Genomic DNA, 19678 nt, shown 5'->3' with positions numbered 1-19678 from the left:
ACTTTCATAATAATCCTTTGCTGTTTCTTCACATTTCCCATGTTTGCATTCCAGATACAAGATAATTTAAATTGAACAGAATTTGAGTTTACAAAAGCAAAAAAAAAAAAAAAATTAGGGCCCATATTTTTCACTAGGGAGTCCTTGGCCCTACACATGGCCACTGTATAGGTGGCCCCTGTGGGTAGATGTGCACATCTGCTGTTCCTCACACCTTATCCTGGACAACTAAAAATCCACATGGGAGCAAGACATGTTCAAAACTGTTCATCAAAACCTCATCAATCAAAAAGTGATTGTGTGTTTCTACATGCCAGTCTTGCCCTCTTGGACAAATACCAGTTTGGCTAATAGCTCATTTTCCTCCTAGCTTCAATTTGACTAGTTCCTCTGTTTCTTGTCCTAAATAATTTTTCAGTTTTGGTAATGCAGATTGTTACAAAGACAACGTTTTTAACAGTGAAACAAAAAGTCCCAACATATTGATATTTATTAGAATCCTTTTTAAGAGACAAGAAATACATTTATTCACATTAGAATGCAGAAATCCTGGATGGACTAACAGTTGCCATTCCACACAGAAAGCATACATATTTTTTTCCTTTATAATAGCATTGGTATCCTTGTACTTATAAGTTTATGCTGACATTATTCCTTTTTCCCTTTAATTTCTGGTGGCCTTGTCTGTCTTTTCATGGGAGGACAAATCAACATTGACTTTCACTTCTGCTCAGTACCTCACATCTCTAGAGACTTTCAAGTGGAATGAATTATGTGTAAATGGGATGCCAAAGCCCTCTAAGCACAGATCCCTCTTTCCAGGACTGAGAGAATTCGTTTTGCTGGCTGTAGCTGTAGCAGGCTCAGCAATTTCTTCATGTGACAAATCACAGAGAGGGAGGGTGCACTCTCTGAGAGGCAATGGCTCACAGCACAGCTTGATGCCCCAACAACTAAAGAATGTTTTCCTTATTTTGAAAATGGGGTTGTAATGAAGCCAACAGAGCAGCTTGTTCCAGCTCACACCAGGTCTTTGACATTTCATGTGGAAAAGAGGTTTTTAATTCCTAATCCATAAGCTTGGGAAAAGGTGGATGGCTTGCAATTCAAAGGGTTAGCCACTGCATAGGAAAAGCAAATTCATTTTTGTATTAAAAGCATGAAGATTCCCAGTAATGAAAGGAATGGTATCGGCATAAGATCATTATCATGTAATTGCACTCATGACTTTCAGAAGGCACAGCTAGAGCAATAATTAGCATCCCCCTTCATTTTCAGCTGTAGTAGGCAAAACCACAAAGATAATGCTGTATGTTACTCACAAACTGTACTGCCTCGTTAACTTCCTCACACGGGGAGCTTTAACCTCCTGCTTTTCTGCAGGGACAGTTGTTGGTGTAGTTTCAGGTCTCACTGGAGCTGGACTTCTGAAAATAGCAAGAAAAACATATGTCATAGAGGCTCTATTTAAACTACTTCAGGCATATCACCAAAGTTCTAACTCATCGACACTTACTTATCTTGCAAAGTGGCTAGTGCCCATTGGAGTTCATCCTTTTGTTCCATTTATAGTTCACTGGCCAGTGTGTGTGTGTGTACAGAAAAGGATGTGTGAACTCACCCTCCTGTGCTGGGCATACCATTTATAGAAGCAGCCACTGGTTACAAACACAGAGCCTATGTCAAAGACCATGTGGAAATGTCACTGTTTCCAAAATATCACATTTTAATAACAGACCAGCAGTTCAGTCACGTCAGAAACATTTTTGCAAAACATATGTTTAACAAAAACTTTTTTATGAATTGTGAAACCTGTTCTGCTTATAATATTTTTTATTTGAAATTAAACATTATCCTTCCACAGTTGAAAGAACAGCTCAAGGGAAATGAACTAATGGATATGATCCAAGAAAAATGATCAATTTTTTTCCAGCTTGCTAGAAAAAAGCAAAACTCAGATGTGTTTCAGATGCTCATTAATGTGAAATACATCTGCAGAGCTTCAGCAAAGGAAAGACATGGCAATGAGGAGGTCCACATGAAAGAATCTTCTCCTTAACCATATATCAGTAGAATTAACTCAGGCTTCAATTAAAAAAAATCATAAATACTAAATAAAAGATCCTCATGACCTTGGGAGGAAACCATTTCAACCATGAGCTTGAGGGGCATGAAGACACATGAAACATCTTAAATAGTGCTTTTACTTGAAGCAACAGGTTATGATTAAATATACTATATGTGTACTATAAACATAATAAATATGCCAAACATTAAAAAAATAATTTGAAAGTCCTGATTAAAAATTTGTGAGGTGGTATTCTGCCATCTAATCTGAAGTCAGATTCTAAATTATTAACTTGAGCAGCCCTACTGATTGCTGATGGGACTGCATATGCACTGAGGTACATTTCACAAATGGCAAACGTTTTTCTAGTCTACTTACATTGTATTAGCCTTCTAAAGCCTTAATAAGACACGCTTGTTTAATTTTCACTATTGCAGATCCCTCTGATGCCCCTGTGTGCTTTAAGCTTTGCTAGCTCTCTTTGATAACTTCTGAATCTGATGTTGAGCTACAACAGAACCTACTGAGATGGCACAGCCTTCAGGTTATATATTCAGTTTTCCTAAATATTTCTTAGTCTTTGGAGACGTCACAGAGCATAAGATGGAACAGTGGAAAATAGTAAAGTACAAAGGGCATAAATACATAATAAACTTGATTACTAGTTCCACTTCTCATAAAACAACTTTTGTCAATTATTTACCTGCTATTTGTTCCCATTAAATCAAGAAGTTGGTATAGATAGCAGCAAGATATCAATATCAGACATATTTCCTTTCCTCTGTTCAAATTTCAGTGTCAGTCATTTTTATCACAGATTTCTCAATGATATTAATGCAGAACAAGCCAGCCAGATCTGAAGGCCTTTTGCTGAGTTTGTTAGGCTATTAGGCTGGCAAATAAGGGAAAGATAAGCAAAGGGGGGGGGGGGGGGGGGAGGGGGAAGCCCAAATAATCTGTTTTAGTCTTGAATTCAGTATATCTGACCTGAAAATATGTGAATCAACCTCATTATGGAAGCTCCCAAGTTCGTTTTGATCAAGTCAGACTTCAGATTGGAAGACAACATTAGCTCTTCTTTTCCTGAAACAAAGGTATCTTTTGGCTACTGAAAAAAATTACTTGTTCTATTTGCTCAAAGTGATTTCCAATTGAAGTCTGACATAAGCAGGATAAATTTGTTAAGACACATTAAACAACAGAAAATCACATTCTGAAGGGGTGTAAATGACTGTAATTATTTTCAGCTCAAATATATTGGCTGACATTCTTGCTCTGTATGAATGGTCCTCACAACTTTCCAATAATTTTGTAAGAGGATACCTTACAATTTTTAAATCTTTTCACCAACTCAATGAGAGTGGAAATAGAGTGGTATAAACTACATGAGTTGAATAACATTTGCTCAAAATGACATCAAGTGATGAATTAATACTATGAAGGGGTTCAAGAAACAGCAAAGTGTAGAATAGGAAAGCTGGTTACAAATCTATTTCCAGTTCATGAGTGCTTCAAATTTTTCAGGACAACATTATAACCTGTGATGTAAGTCAGTCATATATTTTCACACAAAGGAAGCTTTGAAGTGATAATTTCAGCTCTTTTATTACGTTTCATTTTACAAAGCCTGTGTATCTCCTTTGGAATACCGTGGTTTGTAATTTAAGAAAAAAAAAAGGAAGAGGTGGGGCTTTTGAAGCAGTTATCTCAATTGTCACAATCAAATTTTTGTTTGAAAAGATGTAGTGCAATTTTGTAACTAAAGCAGTTTGCAATGATTTCAAAGCAAGTTGTAAAACTCACTTATACATATGAAAAATTTTTAAATTCTAAGTCTGAATTAATGCTGAAAAAAATGTTTAACATGAAAAATTTCACTCAACTGTAAATAAAATGTTTGAGATACAAACAATGCCTACTCTCTAATCCAATAGAAAGATGCAAAACTTATTATTTTCCTTTGAATGCTGCAGATTTTCAAGGAGGAAAAAAAAGGTCAAGTAAACATTAGACACACCTACTCCTTTTTCAGCCATTGTAATTGCTCAGATAAACTTATGTTTTGTACTACACCAGTAAAGTATTCCACTCACTTATTTTGCGAAATCAATACTATTTTAAAGGCAAAATCTTCTTTCCCATTATGATAAAATTTTGCCATAGGTTTTGTTAGAGGCTGGTGGCAGCAAGTACCTTTCCCCTGCTATTTCTCAGGCCTCTGGGGAAGGATAAGCATCATTTATTGCACCATTTATTGCACATTTTGAGAAGCTGCAGGTTAGCTAGGATGAAAATTGAAGTTACTCCCGAATGAAAAGGAGCTGTGGCAATGCCTCTACCCAAAGAGGCCATTAGCACAAGATGAAATGTTAGACTAGTCCTACAAACGGCAGAGCTGCAATTTTGTCCTCATTAAAACCTTGCTAGGTTACCTCTTTCCACACCAGGCTAAAAATTCCACGACAGCTCCTGTTCCATCTTCAAACATTCTTCCTCAGTCTGGATCTGCTCAGAACTGTTGCTACTCTCTCAACAGCAACTAGATGCAAGTAGTGCTCAGCTTGATCAACCCAGTGCCCAATCTGTCTTTTAAAAATGGCAGGCTTTTAATATCATAGAAACTCTTAAAAATCTCATTGATATTCCAGAAAAAGTAGCAGAATAACTTCTGTTACTGTCCTTTGATTTCTACAGCCAGAATTCTTATATGGAAAGATATGATTTTTGAAGAGAAGCCCTGCAATTATTTCAATTATTTAAATAGAGTGATTATGTGCAGATGTCACCATTTCAAGTTTGTAGTCCTATATAAATTACACAGCTATATAAATCACAGTAGTCCTGTACTACAGCTTGAGGAAAAGTATAGGAGGAAAGTGTTAAAGGATCAGTGGGACTCAGAATTAAAATGAAAAATAAAATGTACAGTGTATTACAGTTCCTTTAGAAGGCTCTTTTTCAATGTCATTAATTCATAAACCTTTTTCCTGTAACAGTACCCAACCACTACTGCATACAAATGAAGGTACTGAACCAAGACAGAGTTACTTAATGACCTGGCACCTTACATAAAAATCTGTCGCTTCCTGGTGAGAATGACAATAACAACCACGAATGTCAGCATGCAGTGGCAGGTCATCAGAAACTGCCTGTGCACTGAGAGCCCCAGCACCCTTCTGAGCCACAGCCAGCACGCCCTCCTGAACTAGCTTCAGCCTGTTCCACCAGCCTGCACAGCAACACAAACATGACCCAGAGAGAGATCTCCCCCAAACCCAAGGAATCTGTTTTGTTCTCAGACTAGCAGCCAAGGAGGTGACTGAAACCAAAACTACTCACAAAAAAAAATTACCCTGTGGAACATTTCAAGTGAGCACAGATGTACGCTGGTTTACCTTGAACCTTCCTTGGGGGTGGCATGCATGTGCTCATGCTGAGGGACTCAGGGTGTCCCGCCTCACCTTGGCTCTGATTGCAAGGCTGAGGCTGCACGGCTCCTGCACCACCCATTTGTGTGCCATGGCTTCCTTGTCCCCTGCTTGGGAGGCTCTGGACAGACCTCCAAGCTTGTTTGAAACGTGGCAATTGGGCTATGCGGGATAAAATGATTGTCCACGTCATAAACTGATGGCATTAATTAACTTCTCTTGCCTTGGAGGATGCAGTTCAGGATTTTAAAACTACCAAAGTCTGCTGGGGGAACACACCTCCTGCACTTCTCTGTAACAGGCTTTATCCTCTTTACTTCTCTTTCTCTTTGTGTCTATTTTGTCATCTGGAACAATACCTCTCCCTGTGTCTTCCCAAACTGATGCCAAGAGATAGAGGATAAAAACCCCATGATTACAAGGATACAGCCAGCTGCATGAAAGTTAACCTGCTTTCAGATGCTGACTCATGGAAAAGGAAAAAAAAAAAGCCCCAGAGGCTGATTTTGGCTGCAGAATTCCTTTTGAGTGGGAACATGATAGTGAAAACTTGGGAAGGATAAGCAAGAAAGAAAGGAAGGAAAAGGAAAAATACTTGATAGATGCATTCTCTTGTATATCAAAGACATAGCCTAACAAGCTAAGCAAACACAGAAAAACACTCAAATCTTTCCTAAGCCTGTGCTCTTAGTATTTCACACATTTCTTTTCCAAAGGTCATCTGAAGTTAAGAAACAGTATGTTCTTTTTCCCTTTGATAAGGTACCTTTTCTCAGAAGACAAGTTAGCTCTTCAAAACATTGCTTGGACATTTTAAAGCTACTGCCCGTATCAAATTTTCTGAATAAAGTTTTTTTCTTCTTTTTACCTCCCATACCCCCCCCTCCTTATAGATTGCAGACGTATAAAAAAATCCTTGCTACAGATTATGTGCTTTTCTTTCTTACTCACAAATTGAGTTCTGCTTCTTGTAAAGGAAAAATTTTCTGTTCCTTCCATTGCCCTTGCAATGAAAATTATGTGCAGTCTAGACAAAAGTACAGTGCCCCTGTGGCCCAACAGATAGATAATGATCATACAGGAGCTGCTCTTCTCTCACAGCTCTGGGTAGTGCAAGAGGTCAACACTTGGTATCTAAGGTCAAACTGAGTACAAATCCTACCCCTGCTCACAGCAAACAGGACAGCCACAATGAATTCTGTGCTTTCCAAGGAGCCTAGGCACAGTTTAGGGGGCAGAGGACAGAGCCAAAGAAATGCACCTCAAGTGGGGTATTTCATTAGCTTAACCTCATCTGAAAGGTCTGGGTACTGCTCCTTCCTCTGTAGTTTGGAGGTTAAGAATACAATTACAAACAATTCATCAGCATTTGGCTTCAGGCAGCAGGTCAAAGAGGAGTTTAATACTCAGAATGAAGTCAAAGAACATACATAGATGTGCTATCTGCAATCTTTAATGCAGACTGGCATGCAAAGGCTATTCAAGAGTTCAGCTTGAAGTTAAGACTTTGATGCAGAAATTATTGTGTGAGGTTCTTGCAAAAAGCTAGAGCAGTAGATCTATTAATCTGTCCCTGGACTGAGGCCAGGATGATGTGTATTTAGATATTTGCTTATTTTTGGAAATGTTGGTTGAAATTTTTCAGTTGGAGAATGATTCTTTACAACCATTTTTTTAAAGTAAAGACTTAATGAGAAAATGAGTTTTTTAAAAGCAATTCAAATTTCTTAGGAAGAAGCCAACAGAGATAATTATTTTAGTTTACCTAGAATATTTCACAATATATTTAGGAGGAGATATTTAAATGCAATATTTCAGACTCTGCCTCACAGAGTTAACTCCATTCTGAGTTTAAGAAAAAGCAGCCTGTTGAATTCACTGAAGTTCATGCCAGGTAAGACTAAGCACATAATTCCTGATCAGCTTCAGCTCTGAACTTCCTGAAAGTTCTTTTGGATATATCTACTTTTCTAGGGAAGTGAAGTCTTCAACTTGGGGAAACAAGCTGCCCATAATCATGCAGGTGAGATATCAGGTCACATAAAAGCTACCCTGACATTCACTGGAAGTATATGTATAAAAACAGATATTGGGATGCTAGTTTCACAATGAATTGTGTACAGATTAGGCAAAGATCACTACACTTTGCACCTTGCTTATACAGTCATATTTTGAGAACACCTGCAGAGAGACAGAGTTCTCTGAAAAACATGGTTCAGGTTCAGATTGAGGTATGTCAGCAGAATGTTAGCTCAGAGACCAAAAGATGACAATTTAAATGTTAATATAGTTTGTGCAGGTGAGAATGGAGAGGCAAAAGTACAAGAGTGCAGACATTACTTTGAGAGACACTCCTTCCTTGATGATACATGGAAGTTATATTTTAGAAGTATCACTTTGGTCACAAAAGGTGTTGGACATTTTCCCATCCATTGAAAGGCAGCCAGACTCAAAGCCCAGCGCACCCCAGAGGCACAAGGCACAGCAGGCTGATCACATTTTGACAATCTGTAGGAGCCAAGCTTACTCTGCAGTAGGCATTCAGAAGAGTGCCTGAGATTACTTCTCCTGATTCATCTGCACCCCGTAAAACTTGATATAATTTAATGTTTTCCACCCCTCTTTTCTGGTGTGCAGCATCATCGAGCTCTACGAGATAACATTTAATTTTACGTTACGTGTTGAGCAGCTCCTAATGTAATTAGTCTCAATGTAATGGCGTAATTTGGTTTTGGATGGGAAGATTTACAAAGAAAATTAGAATAAATGAATGCACAAAGCACCAGCTGGTGCTTATACCTACTCCCACATAAGAAGAATATTGCTATTTGCAATCCTATGAAAGATGAGATAATTTGGATAACAAGGATCAACAAAGGGTGATGCAGCAGTTGGTCTAAACAGAAAGAAATCCACAGACAAATCCTGAACCATGTGGGATATAAAGCCTGCCAAAGCTGGCAGTAACCCAAAAGCATATTTTAAGGGAAATAAATATTGCAGTGCATAAATGTACCACATGGTGCATGACAGCAAATGGCAACAGCAACAAGAACAGTAATAACTGACTGGCCAACTCGAGGGCTTCAGCTGAAGAGGGTTCCTGACTGACAGTTGAACTTATATTTACACTTTTGATCACTATTTTGAGCAAGAGGCTGTCTAATCTTCATCCTGTATTTGGAGGTTTTCAAAATTCAGATAGACAAATACATGGCTGACTTGATCTAGAGTTGGTGACAGTCCTGCCTTGAGCCCTCACAAAATGAAGACTAACATGTAAGAGATGAAGAAGGTATTAGTGTTTACATGTACCAAACATATCATATCTAAGCTTTCCTGAGCAGCATGTGAACATGAAGAAAAGTGTATATTATCAGCAAATCCAGTTGCTAGGTTATGCCCTGTCTTACAAATTTTACTTCAGTTGCTTACCCAACTTGTTAACTTCAGGCATTTTTACCAACATTTCTACTGTTGGACTTATCCCAAGATGAAAATTTACTTTGGCAAACAGGGCATGCCCAAAGACAGACAGTATTTTGCTTTGTCCTAAGCAGTAGCAATTCTTAACATCTGAACTATTTTGGTGTAATTCTTAACTCTGGAATTCCTTAAGCCAGTAAAGCAGAATTATACCTGGGCTTGCATTCAGACATGTTTGAAGAAGAAAACAAAATAGGAAAAAGTGCAGACCTTTATCTTAAATACAGTCCAAATGTGTATGTGAACCTACATGCACATGCACTAAGGTATCCATGCTATAGGATTATCCAGGTGGTCATAGCCAGAAAGAAAACATACTTCAAAGAGTTTTCAGAAGAAATTAATGTATAGGCACTGGGGAAATTGTATAGCTGGTGTTTCTGTCTGGCAAAGATTTGACTAAGAAAATAAATTCTTTTCATGGGGATCTCTGCTTAGCCATATATTCCTTATATTTAATAAATTAAGCAGGCTGGCAATGAACAATAAATTTCTGTAAAGAAAGTTCATGAGTTTATCTTTCTAGCATCCATCCCCTTACAGAGAAATGGGTGAGATTTATAAAAAAGTGAAAAGGTGACTTTGCAATTCCCATTCCCTTGATACACTGCACAACAGAAACCTCCACATGCCAAATCAGAAGGTGGGACATGCCCCTGATCAAGAGCAAAGTGTGACCAGAGGCGATAGGAAAGCTGCTGACTACATTTTTTTGTTTTTCTATTTTGTACAACACTTTATTTCCTTGACTATATTGCCTTCACTATACTTCCTTCATTGTTTCTGGTAAACAGCTGGAACCTTGATCTCTCAAGGCTAAAAGAATCAAATACAAAAAGACTAGTTGGTAGAGGCAGGGGATGAGAGCCTTAAGAAAACTATAAGAACAATCAGCAATCTCAAACATGAATTAAATTAGATATCTAATCAGCAAATTCTCCCAAAACACTTCTCCCTCAACACTTCCATCTGGACACAGAGACAGATACCTGAGTGTCAGGAATTCTCTAACAGATGGGAAAATACCTCTGCTGCTTCCTCATAATCTCTTCTGGAGCATTTGCTACCATGACAGGTCCTTTTACAATACTAAAGATGAAAGTGCTGTGTTAGAAAGGCTTTTCTATCTCTATTGTATGATGAATTCCTCTTGTTGGCCTTGAAAAGGATGGATGTGATCACTTCTTCCCTTGTACACTTGGGGTTTACATCCCAAAAGAAGTACTATTAAAAATCCTAGCAAAATGACTGCCCTAACAAATTCCAAACTAACCCAGTGTTGACACAAACACATTTTTACTATATGCCTTAACAAAGCATGCTTCACCATGTGAAGTGGTAACTGCAAACTAACTGTATCTCTTATTGATTCAACACAGGCAGAATAAAAAGAAAAAAAAAAAAAGAAAAACAAGAAAAACAAAAAAGTGAACAAAGAAAGCAAATACATAAATAACACTTTTTTTCCCAGGTATTTCTTCTTCCAAAAACCAATGTTCTCTTCTGCCTTGTCCAAAATGCATACAGCCCAGCTACATAGTGACTAGTATATAGTTATAGAGTACATATTACTTTGGTGTTGAAGAAAATGTGTGTGCTTTCAGATCTGTTACAACAGAGTTGTAATAAAGAAAGGTTTGACTCTTCTTCATAGGACTCCTGTGTCTTATCAAGGTAACTCATGGCTCTCCTATTTAACCTGCTAGAGAAATTCCCCTTCTGTTAACTGCTCTCATTTGACTTTGTTCAGCTGAGAACTCTGCCACATGCAGCCCAGATGGATCCAGCTGAGGCAACCACCCAACTTCCCTGTAGCCACTGTCCAGATCTGCAGCTCTGTTACAGGTTATCTGCAAAGTAGTAGGGTCACCAAGGGGAATGTACAACTATGTCCCAATTCAGAGTGTAATTGAGGATTAAAGAGGATGTAAGCTAGAACGCTGCAGCATGTATTCAGTGACTGAGTCACCAGCTCTTTCATCATTTAATGTTGGAACCAGCACTTGAAACAGGCTGGGAGGAAAAAAAATCCTATCCAGAGGAGGAAAACCTACAGAAATGTGCAGGACTGCAGGACTGCTCTCCAGAAGCAGGGAGTGAGACAGGACTGCAGTCTGCTGTGATCCCATATCCTCCTGCATCCTAATCTGGTGTGTACAGGTTACCTATTAACTGCAAGATCAGGAGACAACCTTGCAATTCCAGCCTGTGCACCAAATGACAGAGCAAATTTAACAAGGCTTCCTCTCCTGAAAGCTGCAAAGTTAGTGTTATTTCAGTTTCAGCTCTGATTCCCCCTTCCTCATGTTTGAAATTACTTACATAAAGAAGTGTTTGGAGTTTGCCAGAAGACACAGAAAACAGGTGGATAAACTGCCTAATACATGACAACTTTGCATATTACAACATTATCCTGAGGCCATGCCCAAGAAAATTACTGGAGACTGACTTGCAGGAAAAGTGGCTATACCACACAGACATATGAGTAATTACTAGTTGAACCAGAACTAATTCTACAAAGAGCTATAGCAATTGTTAGCCAAATTGAGTCTGTCATGGCAGATGCTAAAATAATTGCTATGGGAGATTACAGGCCATATCCAAGCAGTTAATTCATTAAAAGTGTAATATTCAGAATGAGAATGGAGGAGCAGACAAAATGGTAGCAAACAGGGCACAGTTTTTTAATCAAACAAGCACTACTGCCCTCCTCTGTCACCCTCTAGTTCCCTATTAATAAGAACAATTCATGCTTCAGTTACTGCTCAAAACTGCATATGTTTGCTTACTAGCAGGCCTGAATGAATTTCCCTGTGTCTTGGGTTTGGAAAAAACAAAGAATTTTGTAATGTTTTGTACAGTTATCTGTGACGGTGTCCACAGGGGTTCTTGGATGAGGGAAGAGATGAGGATCTGACTCCATGTTTCAGAAGGCTTGATTTATTCTTTTATAATGTATATTACGTTAAAACTATACTAAAAGAATAGAAGAAAAGGTTTCATCAGAAGGTTAACTAAGAATAGAATAGCAAAGAATTATAACAAAGGTTTGTGGCTTGGCTCTCCGTCCCAGCCAGCTGGGCTGTGATTGGCCATTAATTAGAAACATCCAAGATGGGCCAATCACAGATGCACCTGTTGCAATCCACAGCAGCAGATAACTGTTGTTTACATTTTGTTCCTGAGGCCTCTCAGCTTCTCAGGAGGAAAAATCCTAGGGAAAGGATTTTTCATAAAAGATGTCTGCGACAGTTATCAGTGTGAAAAATAGACAAAGTCATTGTCCCTGCTATAAATCTCTCACATGAAAAGAGTGGAGTATTGCTAAAAAGCTGTGACATCTACTAGTTTCAACCAGCAAGATATTTTAGCAGAGTCTTCAAAGATTCACAGAGGTGCTGTTTACAGAAATGTCTGCATGGGCACTTGCAGGGAAAAAATATATATTCCATGTGGAAGGTTTTTTTACCAAGGTTTGTTCTGCTTGTCTCTGCTAAAGAGAAGAGAAAAGCTCCCAGACAATTTGTCTCCCAGTATGAACTAATCCTTGGCTCTACTCAGACGCAATTCCTAGCAGAGCAAAGGCTCATTTACGTCCATCAAATTCCACAAGACAGAGGTTATAGAGAATGTTATTGGCAAATAGATCACATGCTGGCTGGCTGCAGAGGTGCATACAACCCTGCAGAAAGAGCAGCTGCTTGAAGGAGAAAGAAAATGGTTAGACACAGGATTTATTTTGCATTTTTCTCTGAGTTTTGAATGTAGGCTGTTAAAATTGGTCTATCCCTTAAAACTGGTCTCTCTCTGAGCATTGATTACTTGTATATGTGCACCTTCAGGACACAGCAATAAAAGAATTCCATTTCATTTGGTACAACTTACTGTAGAGGAAATGATGCTTGACATATCACAGATAAAAATAGATATTGGACAAATATACACCAGAACACTGCATACCAAGAACTCCAATGTGACTTTTACAATTTTATAAGCTTGGATGTGTGGGAAAGAAAACAGTGAAATTTGCTTTGCAGCCAGGTCACCAACCTTACCTCATGCTGAATAGGACTTTACTAAAAAGCACTTTACAAAGCACACCACTCATTTACAGTTCAACAGGATGCAGCAAGAGAGAACCTATTCCAAAACGTGGAGTAAAAAGGCTTTTCTACAGATGTTATGCAGAAGTTCAGCAGAAGTGATTAAGGAAAACAAGTCTGTAGCCACAATCCCAGTCACACAGGGATATACAAATTAGGTCCTCCTGAACTGCTTCTGGAAGTGACAGCAAACCAACAAAGAGCTGTGGCAGAGACAACATGGGAAACCCATTTCAATTAAACAAAGAAATAGGTCACTGTGCAATGTATGTGATGAGTTTTCTTAAGAAAGAAAATAATTTCTCAAGAAAGTTTAGTGCAGGTCTAAGAAGAGCAACAGCACAGAAGAAAAATGGGTGATTCTAAATATCAAACAGAGTTTATAGCCTCTTGGACAAACAAACGAGAAAATCATGGCCTCTCAGGTGAGACATTTCAGCTCTGCAGGGTCTCCCAAGATAAGAAACTGGGAATCACAGCAGCACTGCAAGCAAGCCAGGTGCTGCCATGGGAGGCAATAGCATCGCCTCTCGTGTCTCCTCCTGCCTCAGCACCACCAACCATCCCCACCATTCTTCTCTAGGTAGCTGCTTTCACTAAGCAAACACAGCAACTCTGCTAGCCCAGTCTGGTCAGAAAGGAATTTCTGAATGAGGTGGTTTTGAAGGCTAGTGCAGATTTATCACACTGTAGGGAAAATACACATTTGAAATAAACATTGGCAAATTTTCCCAACTATAAGTGTCAATTTTTTAGTTCAGAATGACTTAATTTTTCAAAAATAATTCATTATGCCCCTCAACTAGACTTTTCTATAAGGTGATTAAATGTCTGTTTTCTCTTGCAAGAATCACCACCCAAAAGTTATAAAATAAAATCATGAGATGAATAGTGCTCCAGTACATATGTATATTACATATACATGAGCATATAAAAAACCAGATAGACTGGTGTAATTAGCTGATTAACAGCCATGCTGTAAATCCACAACATTTTTCCCTCAAACTCTCCTCCCAGATATCAACACCGCAGATGTTCAAAGTGATGGAACTACCAGACACATAGAGGCAGGTGATTTCCACATTCTCCTGCTGTAACCTCCTCTCTAATCACATGCTGGAAGACAGCATACTGTGCCACTCACATCATGTTTACAATTAACATGCCTCTTCAAAATGGCCACTCCAATAAAGAAAGACAATTATCCTCTATCAACAGAAGAAAAGCACAATCAAAAGTAGTTACCACTGTCTGCAAATGAGCCATTTTTCTGAAGACTGTATATCAAATGCCTCTTCTTCTGAGAAGAAAAGACCTTGCACAAATTGGGAAAATCTAGACACAGGGATATTCCAGTTTGGACAGCTAGCATGTTTCTGATAGAAAAGTTATGAAAACAGACTTTTTTAATATAAGCTTTTATAAGATTGTCTCTAGACTTGATTTCTTACCCAGAGCTTTTGTCATTTATTCAAATAGATACACTTAGCCTGATCCTTAAAGCTGAGCTTTTATCAATTCTTAAACTATATCTGATATATATGTATAAAATAAGCACTGTTCTGACAGCCACCTTCTCCTCAGGTCATTGCATGGTGAACTTTACTCAGCAACCTGGAGATGAGCAAACTGAACTGTAACAACAAGTTGAAATAATGTTTGGGAAATGCCTCATTACATTAACTTTTTTCTTCCCCTACAGACAAGAAGCAACAGACCTTACATTAGGGTCCTGCAGACTGGAGGTCTTACTGGGATTTACAAAAGAGGTCTCTTCTTTCACAGCCTGTTAAAAGAAGGAGCCAAAGTTTAGTAAAACATCCATGCACTTAGGATAATACAACAGTTTATTAAAAAATTATTCCTGTAAGCAGCTCAGAAAACTGCAGCATCCAAAATGCCTACTCTGTCCAGATTTAAAAGACATGATCTTTTTGGGTTTTCATCTCCTACAGCTGAGATTCACTGTGATGAGCAACAATGTACAACATGCAGGGCAATAGTATAAGGGAGAGATTGGTACTGGAGGAGAAAGAAAGGAACACTGACATTTATGGCTCCTCCAGAAAGCACTTGAGCAGAAATCATACAAAATCTACACAAACATACTGTAATTGAGCTGTCCTTTCAATTGGAGTAGAAAAAATATTTATTCTGAAATAATGATGCCAACTTTTCATTCAGTTTTTGAAAATCTAACTGAAAAATGTGATTCCCTACATATATTCACACTGTATGCACAATTCACAGAAAATCTCACTCACTACTGCTCTCTGCTAAATTACAGAGTCCTGTCTCTCATATGCCATTTTTCTGTCAATTTGAAAATACTAGTATTGCAAAATAACTCCCATGGAAATGGCTTTATTACCTAGGAAATGCCCAATCTGGGCAGGTGTTGATATACTCTTCATCTGAGATGCAGTATTCCCAATCCATGTGTAAATGCCAGTGTGAGGACAACACTGCCCCCCACTACAGAAAAAGAGACAAGAGTATTTCCAAATACTCCCCCCCATCAGTCAGGGACTTCTCAGACTGTGACATTTGCAACCCTCTACGTGAACAGAGGGGGACTGAAATAGTCCCACAACAGAGTGTTTTTTCAGTGCTCAGTATCTGAACCACAGTAATTTGAGGCCGTAGGTCCAGATCAAATTAAATTAAATGTGTCAGTCTAATCCTCTTAAAATAGGATGAAACAGCTTTCTTCAAATCCATCAAATCCAAATAAAAGGATTTTACAGACACATAAAAATATTGTAATGTTACATAAGATCTTCCATTCAATAAAAATGGAAATATTTCATTTCTGGGTACTCATAAGAAAAGAAAACAAAATCAAATCTGAGTTTCTTCTGTACCTTAGCAATGAACTAAAACAAAAATATCAGTAGGGATACTCAATGCTTGGGAAAATCACCAAAGTGTTGAGTTTGTTTTCCCCTTGTGCTAGAGAGAACAGAACCCTCACTGCCACTTCCCAGATCATTATTTACCAGATCATCAGCCATGATGCAAAGGGACTGCTCCAGCTTAATTGTGTACACAAAATTAACTGTATGGGCAATTAAACTGGAACCACTGGGAATCTGACAGAAAGTGAACTCTGTTCTGGGTCTTCTCCAGCCCAGGCAAGTACCTGAAGTGATGGGTTAGAGGGCATTTTGAGACAAGTCCTTTAGTAGGAAGTTCATCCCTTCCTACTAGAATTGTTGAACCTTGTATGTTGATACCAAAGCCCCCATCTGCAGAGAGGGGACCTTCTAACCCTCAGCAGCAGCTTTATCCCTCTCCCAGGGGGCTAGTTCACAGAGGAAGCTGATTTACAGCTAGGTTACTTGGAGGAGAACAGGATCAGCAGCAGCTACTGGAGAAGCTCCACTCCAATGCAGTACCCTTATGTATTTGGGTTTAATCTCCCTCAGGCAGAGGTTTTCTCGGTCCTGCACAAACACTCCAGAAATTAAGGAATCAGATAAATGTGAGACATTATCACAACACCACCATCATTGTAACTCAGCCACCAAATGTTTTGCTGCCAAGGTTTTCAGTGAATTAATGTCACCTCATAAACCATTTGGGGATCAAGAGTGCAATTTTACAATTTTAATAAATTTGTAGCTTTAAGCAATTCAGCTCAGCTTTAGAAAACATTTTTACTAGTCTTCTAGTAGCTCTGTCTTGCATAATGTTTATTCAAACTCTATTGATTTCTTGAAAGGAAAGAAAAAAGTTTTTAAGGACTTGGGAGAAAGCATTGAAAATCATTCTTTGTTGGCATAGATGAGCAGTGGAAGCAATATTTCTTTGTTCTACAGAAATTATAATACTTTTTATAAAGTTGTTTGGTTTCTGAAATCTGTAAATGTGAATCCAGCTGTCAGAAACCTAATACAAGGCCTCTTCTTCCCCACTAAATGTCTTAGCAACATTTTATTGTTAAGCCTGTCAAGCTAGCTGCTTATTATGTGTCAAATTGGTTACTTTTTAAAACTATAAATTTTAGTTCATTCCAATTTTCACCAAAGTAATTGATCTGCATTTTAAGATGCACTTGAACACAACAATGGAAAAGAGATTACAGAGATCAAGAACGCAATGCAGGGGCTGTGACTAGCAATGAAATTATTAAAATTCCACCTCCTTAAATGCAATAAGCCATGGATCTCATTAGCCAGTTGAGAGGGCTTCACTGTGTTACACCCTTGGTGGCTTCTCAGCTCTCTGGCTACATTATTTCTCTCTTTTGTCTTCTCTCCATTGGAAGGCTAAGCCTGCATCTCAAGAAGTCATATATTCCTAAGCAGCTTGACCAGCATCCTCCATCAATGAGGAATTTCTCTTGGTATTAATTTTTCTCCGTTATTACTCAGGTTTTAGAGATCAGAAAATACTCCTGAACCCACAACTAAGCACTGCAGACCAGTGAGCAAGTAATCCCACTCTAAATTGTAAGGAGAGAGGGAGCACGCAAAGAAATGGAGGGGGCCTGAGCAGCCCCAGGTGATGAGGCCTGGCCTCAGGGTGCCATGGGTGTGCATTGGCAGGTACAGATTAACAAGGATGGGCTCATTCTTCTCACCTTATGCCTTTCTAGCTGTGGATGAACAGACACAGGAAAATGTTGTACTTGCAAACCCTTCTGCAAAGGGCTGCAGCTGAGAGAAAGTGCACCACCCCTGCTTCACTTGAGGGGTGTTGGCTTTTGGGGTGTTTATCTGTTCAAATGAGGTCAGTAAATCTTCACCTGGCAGCCTCTTGCTTTTATTTTTCTTCTTAACACTGCAAATCACATCGCTAATCACAGAAGGACTTCCTCAGCCTTACTGAAAAGACATGACTGCAGAACAAGGGTTGTGCTTGCAGACAGCCCTGGCACTGTAATTCCCAGATGGTTTGCCTTAATTTGAAAACAAGTGCACCTGCTGGGGCCAGGATTTGGGTTTCCATTGCAAGATGCCTTCCAGCAATGGAGAAAGGGGGTTTAGCCAAGGGTGGCAGGAGGTGCCTGGTAGGGAATGTACATACACACAGAGCTGGGCAGAGGTTCTCACCCACTGAAAGCCCAGCACTGAGCTGTGTAAGAAAGACACAAGCAGAAGAAAAGCATGAAGCTGCTTAGGTCTTAACTAAGGCAGATTCTCCCCTCCCACAGAGGCTGCTACTCTGAGGGAGAGATTTCAGGGCATAGCAGACCTGGAAGCCCAATTTATACAGAAGCATATTAATTTAATAATTACCGAAAGAGAAACAAGTCACTTTTCTGGCTACCAGACTGTAAATCCAATTAAAAGTTTATCCATATAATCCATCCACACAATGCCATTCTGGGTTTTTTTTATCTGCATCAGGCCCAGAGGAAAAAAAAAATCATTAATTTTCTGTTTTCATATGCCATTAACTTTCTGGATGATATTAGAACTACTTTATCATTTTGAGCATTGCTTTATATTTGAAGGGACAAGAAACATGACTGGGCAGCAATGCCATTGAACAGGCTCTCTTCACAGATGATTGCTAAGAAATAATTTCACCATAGGATGAAAAGAGGAGAAAGGTACCTAAATTTTGTCCACAGCTCTCTCAGCCATGTACCTATGGGCAGCTGGGAGTTCTCAGACTGCTTTTCAGTCAGCTCCTGAGCAATGCTAATCCCTGCTGCTGCCTTGGCAGCCAGGCCCTTTGGAGCCTTAGAGAGGGGGTGGATGCTCCAGGGATGCTACACCAGACTCTGCTGAGCTTTCTAGAGGAGGTGGGAACACTTTCTGGCCCATGAGAGTAATCCCATGCATGAATTCATAAGCCCTTGTGGCTGGATTTGCCTAGTGAACAGCAGCTCCTTCAATTTTCTTCTGAAGAAAGAGTTAGCCCCAGGGTAATGGAAGACAGAACCTTAAAATGGGAATTGGTTGCACCAAGCATGTACCAAGAGGGAGAATACAGTAAAGACAGAACTTTGGGTGCAGCCTTCTGTGATTTTTGCCAGTGGGGCACTGTTCAAGGCAGTCTGTGTTCTTCATGCCTCAAGCAAGCACCATGGGGAGCTATTGTCATTGTCTCTCTCCTCCTTCACAAGGGGAATTGCTGTGGCTCTCACCTCTACTGATCCAAAATGGGAGCACCCTGGATAAGCAAAAAAACTGCATGAAGAATCAGATCACTGCAGCCCAGGGGGAGTGCCAGGTTCTCATCTGAGAAAGACAAGGGTCTAGAAGGCTCATAGGAAACATATGATGGCCCTTTTTTAGCAATTTCACAAAGTTCTCAGTTGCAGAAAGGAAGGGAGAGCAACACAGCTTTCACATGTTTGAAGATCTTCAAAGGCAAGGAAGGAATGACTCTTACCACAGTGGGCCTGGAAGTACTTCTCTATCTTGGCTCTTTCTGACTCTGTAATGATGGTAAGGAGGCCTGAATCATATTTGATTTTTCAGCTCTTTATCAACAACTTAATCTTTTGTCAGCCATGCCAAATGTTGGCTGATCTCATTAGATAATACAGGCTAAGGAGCATGTCATCAGGAAGAATGTTCTGCCAAGGTAAACCTACCTTGGTGATTTAATATGTCAAATGTAACTTCTCAGGCAGA

The 19678-nt window shown here is 39.2% G+C and overlaps 1 protein-coding gene across 2 annotated transcripts in view; it reads right to left on the bottom strand.

The window, feature by feature from the left end:
* EPB41L4B (erythrocyte membrane protein band 4.1 like 4B) overlaps positions 1-19678 on the bottom strand; it is a 166690-nt gene that overhangs the window by 28283 nt on the left and 118729 nt on the right. For both annotated transcript variants that reach the window (XM_054284544.1, XM_054284545.1), the window contains exons 19-20: positions 14804-14871; positions 1323-1427 (exon numbers count right to left, since the gene is read on the bottom strand). In XM_054284544.1, coding sequence (XP_054140519.1) covers positions 1323-1427; positions 14804-14871 — 173 coding nt within the window. The remainder of the gene's footprint in view (positions 1-1322; positions 1428-14803; positions 14872-19678) is intronic.

This window comes from Melozone crissalis, unplaced genomic scaffold, assembly GCF_028551555.1.
Source record: "Melozone crissalis strain CALT ecotype California unplaced genomic scaffold, PUWL_Pcris_2 ptg000042l_1, whole genome shotgun sequence".
NCBI lineage: Eukaryota > Metazoa > Chordata > Aves > Passeriformes > Passerellidae > Melozone > Melozone crissalis.
This window is presented reverse-complemented; position numbering and strand designations above follow the sequence as displayed.